Source organism: Nelumbo lutea, chromosome 1, assembly GCF_056320005.1.
Source record: "Nelumbo lutea isolate HS-2025 chromosome 1, American lotus-T2T, whole genome shotgun sequence".
NCBI classification, from domain to species: domain Eukaryota; kingdom Viridiplantae; phylum Streptophyta; class Magnoliopsida; order Proteales; family Nelumbonaceae; genus Nelumbo; species Nelumbo lutea.
Genome location: NC_142684.1, coordinates 151,241,807 through 151,257,969, shown reverse-complemented (window position 1 = coordinate 151,257,969; position 16,163 = coordinate 151,241,807). Strand labels below are relative to the sequence as shown.

The 16,163-nt window shown below is 32.3% G+C and overlaps 1 protein-coding gene across 1 annotated transcript; it reads right to left on the bottom strand.

Moving 5' to 3' along the window:
- Positions 1 to 8,334: 8,334 nt before the first annotated feature.
- On the bottom strand, positions 8,335 to 13,805 carry LOC148878374 (mitochondrial pyruvate carrier 4-like). The gene is made up of 5 exons (XM_088953828.1): positions 13,565 to 13,805; positions 12,250 to 12,348; positions 12,065 to 12,117; positions 8,941 to 9,014; positions 8,335 to 8,689 (listed from the first exon to the last, which is right to left on the bottom strand). The coding sequence occupies exons 1-5, from the start codon at positions 13,617 to 13,619 to the stop codon at positions 8,638 to 8,640; spliced, it is 333 nt and encodes a 110-aa protein (XP_088809954.1). The 5' UTR covers positions 13,620 to 13,805; the 3' UTR covers positions 8,335 to 8,637.
- Positions 13,806 to 16,163: the final 2,358 nt, after the last annotated feature.

Genomic DNA, 16,163 nt, shown 5'->3' with positions numbered 1-16,163 from the left:
TATAAGTGGAATAGCTCCATGACTTTGATTAGCGGAGGTAGGTATTATCATAACATCAACTTAATCATAATTGGGTGAGTTTGGGTGGTGACCATACTCCCTATCTCTGACTTGTTTTTCGTTGGATAGAAAGTTTAAGTTCCACCCTTGATCCTTGATGGAGATGGGTTCCCACTAAACCTGTTCATGGGCCGGGCCGGGCCAGGCTTTCACTTGTCACTAATGAAAAGATACTAGGCCCGAGCCCGAGCCCGGCCCTAGTAAAAAGCTCGAAACCCGAGCCTGAGCCCAAAGCCCGACCTAATTGAAAAAAAAAACAAATTTCCCTATTCAAATTAGAATTAAAAATTCAAATAGTATTTTTTTTCTATTTAAATGAACAATGGGCCTACAAGATGGTATTTTTCCCTTTCTTTTATATTTTAAAACACAATTTTACATTCTTAAATCAAAAAATTTATTTAAATGGACATAATCACATAACTAATTTTAAGTTTAATATTAGGTTGGACTAGGCCGAGCTTGGGCTGGGCTATTTTGACAAAACCCAAGCCTGGCTTGAATTTATTGCGGGTCGGCCCGTTGGGCCACCCGACCCATGAATAGGTCTAGTTTCCACCAAGGGCTTGAATCCTTGACTTTTTTAATTAATTTATTTTTGGGAAAAAAGATTTATGTAAAATAAAGGAAATACTGTAGGGCTTGTTCGTTTCCTCTTAACTCTTACCTCTTAAGAGAAATCTTACAATTTTAAGAGGAAAATGGTCATTCGTTTCCTCTTATCCCTTATCTCTTAAAGAGGAATCTTACATTTTTTTTTTGTTTTCCAATGATACCCCCCAAAACACAAAACACTTCTTCTTCCCTATAACTCAAGGGTCTCATATGCAATAATAATAATAATAATAATAATTAATTATTAATCAATTATAATAATTTTTAATATTATTTTTTATTGAATTACATAGACAAACAAAAATTTTCACATATGGGGTTAAAATGGATATTTGACAATTTTTAGAATTCAAAATAATATTCTCTACATTTAGAGTATCGAGGAAAGAAAAGTTCACCAATACCAATATACCTCCTAATGCAATTATTGCACTTTTAAATGTTAGACATCAGAGCAAACGAACAAGCCCTAAAGCATAAAGATTAGGGATGTCAATTTTCCCTATTTCCCTCATTCCCGTGGGGATCCACCCCAAATGGGGCGAGGAATGGGGTGGGGAAATTTTCATCCCCATTGGTAGAGACAGAGAGAGCACTCCCCACCTCGCGGAGACCCCAATCCCCGCCTCGTAGGGTCCTTGCTAATATATATGTATATATGTATATATGTATGCATACATTTATATACTGGTAAAAGTGCATGCATGTTGCATGTGGCAGTGTGTATAGTGCCGTTCAACTCAAAGACCTAACTTCAAATATTCTTATAGTTTCTATCAAAGTTTTCAACATGTTTTAACCTAAACATGGTTAGGTTATTGGATTCATTGGTTTGTTAATTTGATACATTTTTTTGGTATGTTTTAACCTAAACCAATTTATTGCTCAAAAAAACCCATTGACTTGGTCAAAAACCAAATTAGGTCCTTACCGGTAGAACCACTAACGTATTTAACCAGGAAAATGGGCTATGGTTAATACATTAATTTGTTTTTCTTTTGTATTTTAGCTATTTCTATTTTTACTAACAATAGTTCTCATTTTTTTTAAATATACTTTTGTTTAATATGAAGAATATATAATATTAATACATATTCAAAATTTTCCATAAAATTTATAAAAAAATCTATACTTTTTATTTTTTATTATTTAATTTATGATATAATAATAATTACTTATTTAACAAGAGGAAAATGCAATTCCAATGTATTGTTTGATATTGGTTTTAATATTGGGGTCAAATCAATTTATTAGATTGATTAGCCAACCACCCAATTCAAAATTGTAGGTTCATTTACCACCAAATTAACCACTTGTCTACGGTTGCCTAGCCAATTAAATCATGGAACCATTTGACATGGTTAGTGGAGTCATGTGTTAGACATCAATGCTTTGTTTTTTTCCTAATTTTTATCCCATTTCCATTATTAATGAAAATAATTCTCATTTATCACACTTTTTTTTATATGATGAATATATAATATCATAGAATGTACCCAAATTTATCTATATTTTTTATAATTTTATGTATTTTATTATTTAATTATAACATCGTGTGTTGATCCATTTGATATGGACAATTGAACCACTAATCCACCACTTGGATGGAAAAAACCATTTTGCTTTTTTGGTTGATTTTAAATCTTGTATTTCATTTTCATCATTAATAAAAGTAATTTTTATTTTCATATTTATCTTTGTTTAATATTATGAATATATAACATTAGAATTGTATCAAAATGTTTTATACAAAGATTATATTTTTCTTTGAGTTTCTATAGATTTATTAATATTTATTTCTTAGTTATGACATTATAGATTGACCCATTGACCTAGAAGATTATATCGTTAACCTACCACCTAGATATGACATTGGTTTCATTTTCAGACTGGTTTTAAATTTTTTATTTAATTTATATCACTAATAAAATAATTTTTATTCACCATACTTATTTTTTATTTATATGATTAATATATAATATTATAGTTGTGCCCAAAATTGTTTCATACTTTTTGTATTATACTATTTTAAAAATTTTATTTTTAATTATACATCATGAGTTAACCCATTTGATCTAAAAGGTTGAACCACTAATCCGCCCCCTAGATAGAAAAATTGTTTCATTTTCCATCGGTTTCAAGTTGTATATTCAATGTCAATCATTAATAAAATTATGTCTATCCTATCATACTTTTTTTTAATATGACAAATATATAATAATATAATTGTGTCCATTTTTTTTAAAAAAATCTATATTTTCTATATTTTTATATTTGTTGTATTTATAAATTTTTATTATTAATTTATAACATCATGGAATTATCCATTTGACCAAAATGGTTGAAATACTTATCCACCACCTAGATGGAAAAATATGATTTAATTTCTAGGTTTATTTTAAAAATGTCAAATTTCATTGTATTAATAATTATTGTGTATAAATTTATTAGTAAAATTTAATAGTGAGAAAGAAAAGTATTAATGTTGGATTCAATAAGAGATGATGTGATTTATTTAATGACTTAAATGTGAGACTTGACGAGAGGTAATAATTGAATGCATTTAATAGTATTATTTTAATTGTATTTTCTACTTAAATCTTGCATTCCATTTTCATCATTAATAAAAGTAATTCTTATTTTCATATTTAATATTATGAATAAATAACATTAGAATTGTATCAAAATGCTTTATACAAAGCTTATATTTTTCTTTAAGATTCTATATATTTTTTAATATTTATTACTTAGTTATGACATCATAGATTAACCCAATTTACCTGGAAGATTAGATCGTTGACCTACTATCTAGATATGAAAATGGTTTCATTTTCATACTAGTTTTACAATTTGCATTTAATTTATATCACTGATAAAATAATTATTATTCGTCATACTTATTTTTTATTTATATGATTAAGATATAATATTATAGATGTAGGGGTGAGCATTCGGTTTATTCGATTAAAAACCAAATCAAATAAATTGAAATTTTTTAAAACAAAATCAAAACTGAATAATAGAAAAACTAAAATTTTCGATTTGGCTTTTAGTTATTTAAATTAAAACCAGATTTTAATAATGCATATACTATATTATATACATTATAACATATAACATATAATATATATTATGAAAGAAATTTTCATTATATTATATATTAATATATAAATAATATATATTATGTTATATATTATATATTGCATATGATCTCCAAAAGTTCAGTTTATTCGGTTAACCGAATTTCTAATTCTAAAAACCAAATTAACCGAAACCCTAAAAAAATAAACCAAAATTTTCAATTCAGTTTTAACTGAATTATGCTCACCCCTATAATAGATGTGCCCAAAATTGTTTTGTATTTTTTGTATTATTCTATGTTAAAAATTTTATTTTTAATTATACATCATGAATTAATCCGTTTGACCTGAAAGGTTGAACCACTAACCTACCCCCTAGATAGGAAAATTATTTCATTTCCCATCGGTTTTAAGTTGTATATTCAGTGCCAATCATTAAAAAAATTGTCCATCCTATCATACTTATTTTTTTAATATGAAAAATATATAATAATATAATTGTGTCCATTTTTTTTCAAAATTTCTTTATTTTCTATATTTTTTATATTTCTAAATTTTTATTATTCATTTGTGAGATCATGGAATTATCCATTCGACCCAAATGGTTGAATTACTTACCCACCACCTAGATGGAAAAATACGATTTCATTTCTAGGTTTATTTTAAAAATATCAAAATTCATTGTATTAATAATTATTGTGTACAAATTTATTATTAGAATTTAATAGTGAGAAACAAAAGTATTAATGTTGGATTCAATGAGAGAGGATGTGATTTATTTAATGACTTAAATGTGAGACTTAATGAAAGATAATTGAATGTATTTAATAGTATTATTTTAATTACATTTTCTGCTCTTACAATGAAGGTGAACCAAATTCAATAGAATGGGTGTTGAATATGTTTGAATATTTTTTAATATGATTGTAATTTTTAATTATTTTAAATAAAAAAAAAAACAAAATGGTTGACATTATAAAAAATCATAGGGAGTGGGGATCCTCTCAAGGACAGGGATGGGAATAACCTTGTCCCCATTAGTAGGATGGGGAGAGACTCCCAGTCCTCGCCCCACCCGTTGCCATTCCTAATAAAGATTCACTCCCCATCCTTAGTCCTTGTTCTCCATCAATATCCCTATAAATCCCCATCCCTGTCAAGACAATCTCCACCCCCAACCTAATTAGGTTAGGGAGGTTGGGGTACCTAGTAAAAAGGATAGGGTAAAACTGCCATCTCTAGGTTTAAGGAGACAGAGTAGAGAAATAAAACAGAGCTGTTGAGGAGGGATGTGAAATGAAGTAAAAACAAAAGGAGGAAAAAAAAGTAAAAGTTAAAACCCTAAATCCCAAACCTCATAACTTGGTCTACATGGGACAAAGACATGGGTGCCATTCTTGTATATTTTTTCTTTATCTTTTACCTATTCTCCTATAAAAAAAGGACCCCATTTAAGAAACTAAATTTTATTTGACGCATACTATATAGGGAATTGCCCACACTAACTTCAAAATAGATCCACCAATGTATATGGAGTCGATTACAAGAACCTCATTTGCCCGTTCTGATATGGTTCCATATCCATTATTAAATTAGAATGTTAAGTCATTTAACCCATGCTCTTTTTAGTCTATAACTTATTCTTCTAACCCCTTCAAATACTAGTCGAAGATTGAGTATTTATTCAAAATAAATTGACATTAAAGTTATTTTTTTCTTGATTAAAGAAAAATAGATTTTAGCACCAAGGCCATACTTATTTTTTGGATAAATTATTTACTTGGTTATATGCACAATGTTTCTCCTCTAACACTTATCCATGTAATTGCATTTACCCATTTTTTTCCGCCAAGTAAGTATTTTTTCGGGTAAATTTCTTTGTGTTACTATTTTATATCCTTGTTTTCTTTTATTTTTAAATCCTATTTAATGGACAATTTTGTCAAGCTTGTTTTTACATTTTCCCCATGTAGGAAAAAATATTTATCTACATGGGAACAAACACAAAAAAATTGGTAAATTTTCCCCTTAACCAACTTTCCCCCAGATTAACAAAATCAAAACAACAATAAATCTAAAACCAGAAAGGAAAGAAACGAAAATGACATAGATTAAAACCTACAACCGTTAAAAGCCAACTACACTTGACTCTAGAGGAATATCCTAATTGGAAGCCTTGCTCCTGTCCTGTTGTAGGATTTCTGATAACCACAGGGGTGGGGTATCAACAAAATTTAGTTTTTGCACAAAAGCTTTCCATGTGATCTAGCGACCAAGTGTGCAGCTGCCTAATTACCTTATCCACCAATAAAAGATGAATTTAACTTGTAAAATTGGCCTACAATGAAGAGTGTAGTCGGAATGGTGAAAGTGGTTTTGGTGCTATTTGTCAAAGGTCTTTTTGGAATCTTAACGTTCATAAAAAAATTGAAGTATTCTTATTCCTCCTTTGTCAAAGGTCTTTTTGGAATCTTAACGTTCATAAAAAAATTGAAGTATTCTTATTCCTCCTACTCAATGACAAACTTCCAACTAAAAGTAAGTTCATTTTTCTAGAGGCATGAATTTGAATCCCAAATGTGAACTTTGCAATGAAAATGAAACATTTAAGCATTGGTTTATTATGTGCTCCTTTACTAAGCAAATTTGGTTAAGGGTGGGATCCTTGCTGCTGATTCCAAGTTCTAATGACAATTCGATAAATGACTGGTGGTCCAGTGCTTTGAGAGTGAACTGTTTGTTATAGAAAAGTTGGCAGTATTGCTTTGGTTTATTTGGAAGAATAGAAATGACATGTGCTTTAACAATAAATCTGCTCATCCCCAAATTATTATAGAAATGACTCTTGTTTATTGGGGAGAAATCATATCTTGTTTTTCTTCTTGTCCCAATGAGATTTCTAAAGAATGGAATTTTATAAGATGGCACAGTCCCTATCCTAGGACTATCAAAGTTAATTATGATGCATCCTGCAAATCAAGTCGGATAGTTGGTGCTCCATTGGGTGCATTGCTAGGGACCATATGGGTTTTATTTTGGATCTCAAAGCCTGTTATATTGGGGTCTTTTCAATTAATCAAGTTGAGGTATGGGTTGCTTGGGAGGCCATTAATATTGCTTTGAATTTTAAGGATTCCTCTATCATTATTGAATGAGACTTGAAGCTCGTGGTTGACTGCCTCAAGGAAAGAGTAAAGCCCTTGTGGAAGTTGGAAAGCATCATCAGTGAGTGTCTCTTCCTGAAGACCGAGTTTAGTTCAAACATCTCCTTCTGGCATATATATCGTGAAGCAAACCAGGTGGCTGATTGGCTAGTGCGCAATGCTCCTTCCTATCGTCTAGCTAGTTTAGGTTCAGTCCCAAATGATCTCAATCAGATTTGTTTTTTCGATTCCTAGGAAAGGGCTATTCAACTTCAAAATATACACTTCTTGTTGGCAACCACATCTTTCAATATGGTTCTCACAGCGACATTCCTTTTTCTTTTAATTTTTCAGTCACATATTTCAAAGATAAATATACTAAGAGGGGTTATTAATGTTTGAAGATATAGAAACCCTCCAGGTTCTAGTATATAACATTTTAGTGACCCCCGGGTTTAACCCAAAGGCCTTCACAGTTTCGGGTACACCCGACTTCCTAACCTGGTGGCTAGAATGGAACCCAAACAGAAAAAAATCTCCTTGATTTCTCTTTGGCTAGAATTTTGGCCATCCTACGGGCTGAATGGGACCATAAAAATGAAGTAATTTTCAAAGGAAAGTCCCTGAACCCCCTTCAAGTCATGAGAAAAACAAATCTATATGTTCCAAACACAGAAGATCAAATCTGGTCCCAGCCTCTCCAACAATCTGCACACAATGAGTTCTCCACTCACAACCTACCCCTTGCTTCCCATACACTAGCGATAGTTGATGGATCTTGGAACCCAACAACTAACTCAGCCTCCACAGGTTTATATATATAATCTTACACATACAATTTTTGCTTTGTAGAATAATAGCAGTGCAATGCCACCAACGCTCTGGGCAATCATCAGAGGCCTGAGATGGCTTATTCTACTCGGTATCAGCAATGTCAGATGCAAAGGAGATTTTAAACTTAGAGGAACGGTAGGAAGCATAAGATGGAAGGAGCAAACACTGATCGAGCATATCAAATCTCTGCCTCCTTTTTTGTAGATCTGAAAATTTTGTATGTAAACAGGAATGATGTAGGCCCCCGCTCATGATATAGCAAAAAGGGTCAATGTAAATAGAACATATATTTATCCCTAGACCCCTCTCACCGAGGCACAACTCATATCTCAGTATGAGGGGTCTTCTCTTTATCCGTAATTCTGCTTTCTAATGGGTATTCTTTGCTTACAAAAAAAATATTTTAGTGACCCCGAAAATGACAACCCATCTTCTAATTGCCCTTCTCTAATGAATTGATTGAAATCCATGATTATGTATCGTACTGTGTCTTTCTTTTTTTTTTTTTTTTTTTTCTATCGTTTGAATTTGATTGATCGTTTCATCATCATCAACTAAACCCTGTCATCATGAATGATGAATCCTATTTCACAACTCCATTCTGTTCAATTCATTTTTTATTCCACCCAAATATTTTTCAGATCCTGTATCCGTATGCCCAACCCGGATCGATTTTGGGAATATTCGGCATCCAAAAGTTACCACCCAATTGGGCCCAACATGAATAAGAGATAAAGATTACACAGTGAAGTGAGTCAACCCTGCACTGTTTGTCTCAGGGTGGAAGAATAAGCAAGCCCAGCCACAACAATTATTCATTATGCCCCCCCCAAAAAAACATTTATCAGCAGTAGTCAACATGGGTTCAACACCCCTATCCGTAACAAGTCCAGAGAGATATTTGGTCAATGTTCTTTTGAGGCAGCCATCACTTCTGTCTCGGGAAAGTAATCATGCCTGAAAGAGATTGATCAGAGCGTGTTAGAATTGCCACCTTCAACTTGAAGCAATAAACAGAAAGTCAGGTGATGAGACAAAACAAAATGCCTCCTCCACCCCCTCAATTAAAAAAAAAAAAAACCCGATTCCCAAGGTGAAAGGTAAGGATTAAGGAATAGAGGACCATCTTCCATCCTATAAGCTGCAATTAGTGCACAATGTTTGACATATTCAAAGATGAGCACCATGAACCCAATTCTGTAGCTTACCGAATTTTGCGTGCAAGTTGGTAAAGCCCTGTGACGGCCATTGCAACGTTTACACTGAAAAGATTCCAGTTTTTCTGCAATCCAAACATGGTATACCCAAAGATCAGAACTAACTGCAAAGTGCAAACTACGTACAGAGAATGCTTCTACAAAGTAAAGAGAAAAAAAAAAGAATGGATGAGAAGCTTTCTTCCTTCATATTCACAAATCACAATAACTCAACAAATTTGTGTTTCAAGTATATGATAAATAAGGCATTCTATATCTTTCCATTGCACTACAGATAAATGGGTAAAATTCAATAAGCTTTCACAACTAATGTTACATAAATAAAATTGAGATATTTCTATTATAATTATTTAAGGTATGACAAATTGCATGATGTGAAAGCATGCATTTTAGGTACCATTTTGTTTTTCATCACTATTCAGGTGACACAACAAAAATATAAAATCTTGAACCCAGTTAGAAATTGATATACAATCTGAGAAGAAGCACCAGAAGCTTGAAACTTAAAAGTACTCACAACATCCAATTTTCTAGAGGAACTTTATTTAGCCAACAATACATATTTTGTAAGAAAAAATTGGGAGGGGGGGGAGAACTTAAGTAAATGGAATTCCTGTGATGTAGGTCTGCATCTATTGGAATTCCCTGAACAGATATAATGATATATCCATAAGCATCAAACTTCTACTTCCAGGCATTTCAAGGGTAGATGCTGAAGACTGACCAGCAGGGCCTGCAGTTTACTTTCAGGGTCTAGACCTAACTCAAGCATTAAAGATTGGTGCCTTGTTGTGCCATCTAAAGTGGCATTCACAGTCTAGTCAGCAACTTAGGGCAAATGCTTAACAATTGATAACCTGAATGACCAAGGCATTGTAGTAAACAACACTAATTGTGTCCTATATTCCTACAATATATGAAGATTACCAACCATCACTTCATCCGCTGCAGGGCCACTTCCTCCTTGTGGAGTTATTTGATTGCAGTGATGCTTCCCATATAACTTAAAAGGTTTATCTTCAAGGTGGTAAACTAAAGGATTCAGCATAAGAGGAAAAACTTTTGGTCCATGTTTTCTTTTGTGGGAATTAATATTTGATAAAACAATTGATCCTTAGAAGAGAGGTGGATTCTCTCAGATCCTATAGCTGCATAAATTATTCAGGTATATTCCTCACTCCTCTTTCTTTAACTTTACTTCTCTCATTGGATGAAACTGACTTTTATGAAATGAATTTGTACAACCTGATCTCTTGTATGGACCCTCAGTGTACATGGTTTCTAGTGTACAGAGTTTTGTGATACAAAGAAATATATACCATATTTTATCATGTCCAAAAGAAGTGAAAGAAGGTTTCCTTTAAGTCCATTTAGTTTGATGCTTTAGTGTGATGCATGGTAATAGCATATTGGAGAGGCCTAATGCCATTTAACTCTTTCTCGAGGTAGGTGCTATGGGAATCCTTCTACAAGGAAACTTAAGATCTCTTCACTCCCTTAATTCATAGACATTGTTTTTAAAGATCTCTTTCTCGAGAAGGGTTGTGTCAGATTCGGAGCCAGCACTAAAACTTTTGCTAAATTCTCATGGTCATGGATCCTGATGATATGGCAAAACTGGATTCATTTGCTTTCTTTTATTCAGGGTGACTATATTCAACTTTGATTTTGTGGTATATTAACTCCAAACCAAGGTCTAACATTTGCTACATTTATTTCTATAAAACCTTAATCAAGTTACCCAACTTTTGCTCTACCCCACCTGATTCATTCTCAGACATATTACCAGCCCAAATCCACTCTCCAATTCCTCTTAATTTCTGTCAAACTCAAATTCAGCCTTCTTAAACCCAGCAGCCATCCTAATTTTCAATCATTCACGTCATTTATTATCTGAATCCATTTCAACCCTAACTGTTTTCCCTGGAAACTTTAAAATGAGCTGGCCTAGATCATAACACTCAAGGTGGGGATTGGTTCTAAGAAAATTTATGATTTCTTTAATCAGATATCAGACATTTGGGCACACTCTCAAGCAGTTCCCAAACATATCTCTGCATTAATACATACTTGGGTAGAACACAACCGATACCTGTAAAAAATGAAAATCTTGGAAAGAGCTATTCTTCAGAATGCACAAGAGAGTAGCAGGTAGGGCTACAATAGGGATCAATTTGTCAGAGCCCAAGTCTGAAATTCGATCTGAGTAAAGCCAGTTTTGGATCTCAAATATCTGATCCATTTATAATCAGGTTGATTTAAGAATGTATTTTTGTAAACATTGCCAATGAAAAGAACCTTGTGAAAGGGTCATAGGTACAACTCTCATGGAAGTTATTTTAACACTTTTTTAGCGATATATAATATCAAACTTATCCCTAATTCATTTTATTAACAATATAACATTCTGGTTTAATTTATTAATGGTATATATTATCCGAGTCTGAAATAAGGATATAAATCCAATGGGTAAGACTCAATTCCATCCAAATCTTAATAAGATGGTATTCTAATCTAGGTGTGTCCAATCTGAAGTCTGAAACACAATTTGTTTACAGCTACAATGGCAGGATTTTCCTGTATCTATAGGACCTTGTGCTTGGAGAGAAGTGGAAGAAATATCAAATAAGACAAAGAGGAACAATAGTAAACAGTGAATTTATGCAAAAATAACCAAAAAAAATCCATGGGTCCTACCTTGTCTATGTGGTGAGATATTGAACAGTTGCATAAAATTATTTGAAAGCATACCATATAAAGTAATTAAGAGGATCTCTTACTAAGGTCAATTGCTAATGCAAAACTCACCCATGTCATGATTCATGAAGCAGAAAAAGTTACTTAACTAGTAAAGTTTTCTTTATATATATATATATATATAAGAGAGAGAGAGAGAGAGAGAGAGAGAGAGAGAACCTTATAGTGATGTGCAAGATAAGCTTTTGCTATGATAACTCTCAAATGAATAAGTGAACAAGCAAGAATAGTAGAGTCTACAGTCATGGAACAGGAGTGTGGGAACACCAATGTCACAAATATTTGTTGCAAAGATCTGAAAAGTACCAGACTACAATTTATATTAAATCTGGAAGTTTTTCCACATGATCATCCTTACCGGTGTAATTACTGTGCTGTAGCGTGACCAGACAAATCCAGTGCATGTAACGGCTGGAAAACATAAGAAATTTATTAGGAATTCATCATTTTTTGTCAGTTGGTAATTCCAGCCACCTTGCTAACATTCACACACACACACAAAAAAAAAAAAAAAAACAGAAAAACAATAAAAATGATACATACCAATTTGCTGAGGATATGAAAGCTTTTCAGGGGGTTTAGAAAAGTCAGAAACATTTGCTATACTAATACCCCATTTAAAAGTTGGAGCCCAGAAGTGAACTGCAATTAGGAAAGTATACCATTATGCATACAAGAAGTAGCCAACAAAATTAATATTTAAATATACTGAACATAATTCATGTTCAGTATATGAAAATCTGAACTCCTAATTAAGCTGCATATCATTCAATTGAATTGCTGCATAGACCTTTATTTACATATGATGGCCTTAATAGAGAATTAAAAATGCAGTACACCCAAAAAGCATTATGTTAGATATTCTATTGAACACTTCATTAATTGTTTCATTAAACATTTTCTTAGCTCCCAACCATATATTGTCAATGTTCAATTGTCACAAACACATGGCTTAACCAAATCACCAAGAGGAAAACATTGAAGAAGAAATAATCAATTAACAAGCATAAAAATGACCTAAGAGGAAACTTGAGTCTAACCAACTCCTTCATGTGAAATTTTTCTTAGCATATGATGCCAGTATACATCTCTGTTTTACTTGCCATTATTACCAAATTTTATTTATGGGCAGTATGATGCCTTTGTATTAAATAATAAGTAATCGACTTAAAACTTATCAACTATTATTGACATAGAAACAGTGTCAATGTAATATATGAACAATAAAGCACAGCAGTTTACTTTTCTCTGCTTATAGAACAAAGTATCCAATTATGTTGCACTGCTTGATCTCTGAACCTCTTAATAGTATTGTTCCTTTCCATAGATTTAGTTTCATTTTAATCCAATAGCAATATCTGTTATAGTATATGATTCAACCTTCCCGTACTGATAAAAAGAAATTCCTATAGAAGATATCCTATCAATTTATAACCAAATGCAATTTTGACGTTTTCTATAAGGATTGACAGATTATAGTCTATGACTTAAGATTTAATATCTCTAAAACTACTACAGTAAATATTGAGTATAAGGCTACCATTTTGACATCCTCTAAATTATGATTTTGACCATTTCGTAATTACAGGTTCATAAATCGGGAATTGTGTTCCTCATAGCTAAATATGCATAAACAACTCGCAATAAGTCGCATCCATTCAATACAGTCAAACATGAAACCACTATAAAACCCCGCCAAAGAATTAAAGATCAACCTCGTAATCGATAAGACGAGAAAAATCATCGAAAGCTACAGTACATAGTTGAATTGATCTAGAAACAGAAGTAGGAGGTTGCCAACCAAAACAGAAAACCAGTATATTATAAGCGAATTCGACGATAAGGGGAGTCAACGAACTGGTTTTAGGGCCGGCTGGGTGGTTCCAGAAAGCTTGAAGCTTGGAAGCCGCCATGAAATCTCTGTTCTCTTATCTCTTTTCCCACCGTAACGATAGAAGGCCTACCAAACAAAAGTTCTAATCGCTGCCAATCTATTTTTCAGTACCCTGAATGTCGTTTCTTTTTTTTTGTTCAGTGCACATCTTCCGTTGCAACCTGCAAGTTGCAATCCCATATGAAATAACGGAATCACCAGCAATGGAAATTAAAAAAAATCCACGTAATATTTTGAATTTATTTCCACTAATGACGTGTTCGTATTTAAATGGGTCCTGTGAGAGAAAAACTTGGGCTGTCCGACAGACTAGTTCTCTAAATTGGACAGCCTGGGCTATCAAATGGGCTCTCCCCACTTAATTAAAATCACTCCCTGTAAGTTGTAACAGCGTAGGTTTTGGATGCTTTGCAGGAAGAACCCTGTGGAAGCCAAAGATTTCTCACTTAGCAATGCATCCAGCAGAAGTAGTTTTTTTTTGGGTAAAAAAAAGATGAAAATCATTGAATTAACTAATTAAGAAAAGAAAATGTAGTTTTTTTTTGGTAAAAATTGATGAAAATCATTGATTTTTGTTTGGTAAATGAAAAACATTGAATTAACTAATTAAGAAGAGATGAAAATCATTGATTTTTTGTTTGTTAAGTGAAAATCATTGGATTAACTAATTAAGAGAGGAAAATCATAATTAGAACCCATTGATACACTCCGATATTTTTTATATTTTTAGTTGTTTTTCAAAATTTTAGAAGAACCTATTTTTATGTGATTTAATTATTGAAAAAAGTTTCTTTAAAACACATTTTTTTAATAGATTTCTTAAAAACACCTTAAAACAGGTATACCAGAAGACTCCGGATATCTTATTGGAACTTTACTCACGCCTACTCACAAAACATTACCTCCATGAATCGGAAACATTTCCCCATAATAATATGTAAAAGGGTGAGATGTTCTCCATGTGTGATTATGATGTTACGTGGATAGGTGGAATTGTCGTGGTTAAGAAATCCGGACTCCTATGGGAAACTAAAAAATATAATAAGATGTATCACATATCCATTAGTGAGCCCAACTATTTAGGGATTAGGGAGAGAATAAAAAGGTTGTTAGTTGGAATCTTTACGCACTAATTGAGACGGTTAGAGACCTTGTAAGTCCATGTACTGCATTCACGTTGGGTCTTGTGGGGTCAATGTTGGTAGTTACGTAGAGAGTGGTTGCATTCAGTGGGATAAGTGGGTTGTTGAAGATCAAGTCTTTAGGAATTTGTTATTGTTCAAGAGTGTATTTAAGTTGTAATTCTCCTCTTGATTAGATTATTATGAGAATTATCCTTGGTAATTGAGAGTGATCTCTTTGGAGGCCTTCGTCTTCCTCAAAATAGGCGAAATTTAAGTTGCATCATATTTGGGATCGTAACCGATGCCAAACATGTATTAAAATTTTAAACCTTGAACTCAATATGTGGCCATATTACAAAATTTGGACAGCCAAAAATTTTCCTCACAAAAGAATGAGGTTGCATATGATGAAAAATCACACTTTTTGGGTAATTGTTGAAACCTCTCATGAAGTTTGGTAATTGCAATTACCTCCCTGAACTTTTTAAATTAGACCAAAATGTTTATTTTCCAAATTTTTTTTCGTATGAATTATCAACCAAAACCCTTTAGATCATTTTTTTTGAATTAGACCTATTTTCCAAATTTGCCCTTGATATCAAGCTTAAAGGTATAGATGCATAACTTCTCTATTTTTTGTTGTTTATGAAGTTTGTATTGTTTTTTTTTTTTGTGTGTAAATCAGCCTCATAGTAGTTGTATGGATATTTTGGACATTTCTGTGCCTTTGGTTAGAAAAAAGGGGTCTATTTATAACTGTGTTAGAAAGTTTAGGGGAGGTAATTGCAACTACTAAACTTTAGGGGAGATTTCAACAATGATAAAAAATTTTAGGGGGGTTTCAACAATTTATCTTTTTTTACTCATTTATTTTGATAGGGTCCAATGCTATTCATCTGGGAGAAGCATATTATAGTCACGCATAGATTCTTGTACACGGTGGCAATTAGGATATATTTTATTTAGGTAAATTGCATATAGGTACCTTGTACTTTGGGGGTAGTGAACTTTCAATTCAACACTTGAGTACCCTAAACTCTCAAAAATAGACACTTCCGTCCATCCATTAGTATTCCTTTAGTTAAACATTATAGCGTACCCTTCTGTATAAGTTATTAAATCCATGTTTGGGAGTGCTTATTTGCGTCGGGATCACACCATTAAACACTTATTAGTGTTTGGGAAATAAACCAAAAATAAGTGTTTATTTTAAAAATAAGGGCTTATTTTCTAAGCCCAAATTTCCAGCTTTTTTAAGTTCCTATACAATAAGCACTTATTCAATTTTTTTTCCAAAATTATTCTTAGTTGAATTTTAAAATACCACTTATTAAATTATCCCTAGCTGAATTTTATAAAAGTAATTTCGTAAAAGTACTTTTATAAAATTAATTTCATAAAAGTACTTTTGTAAAAGTACTTTCATAAAAGTGTTTTTA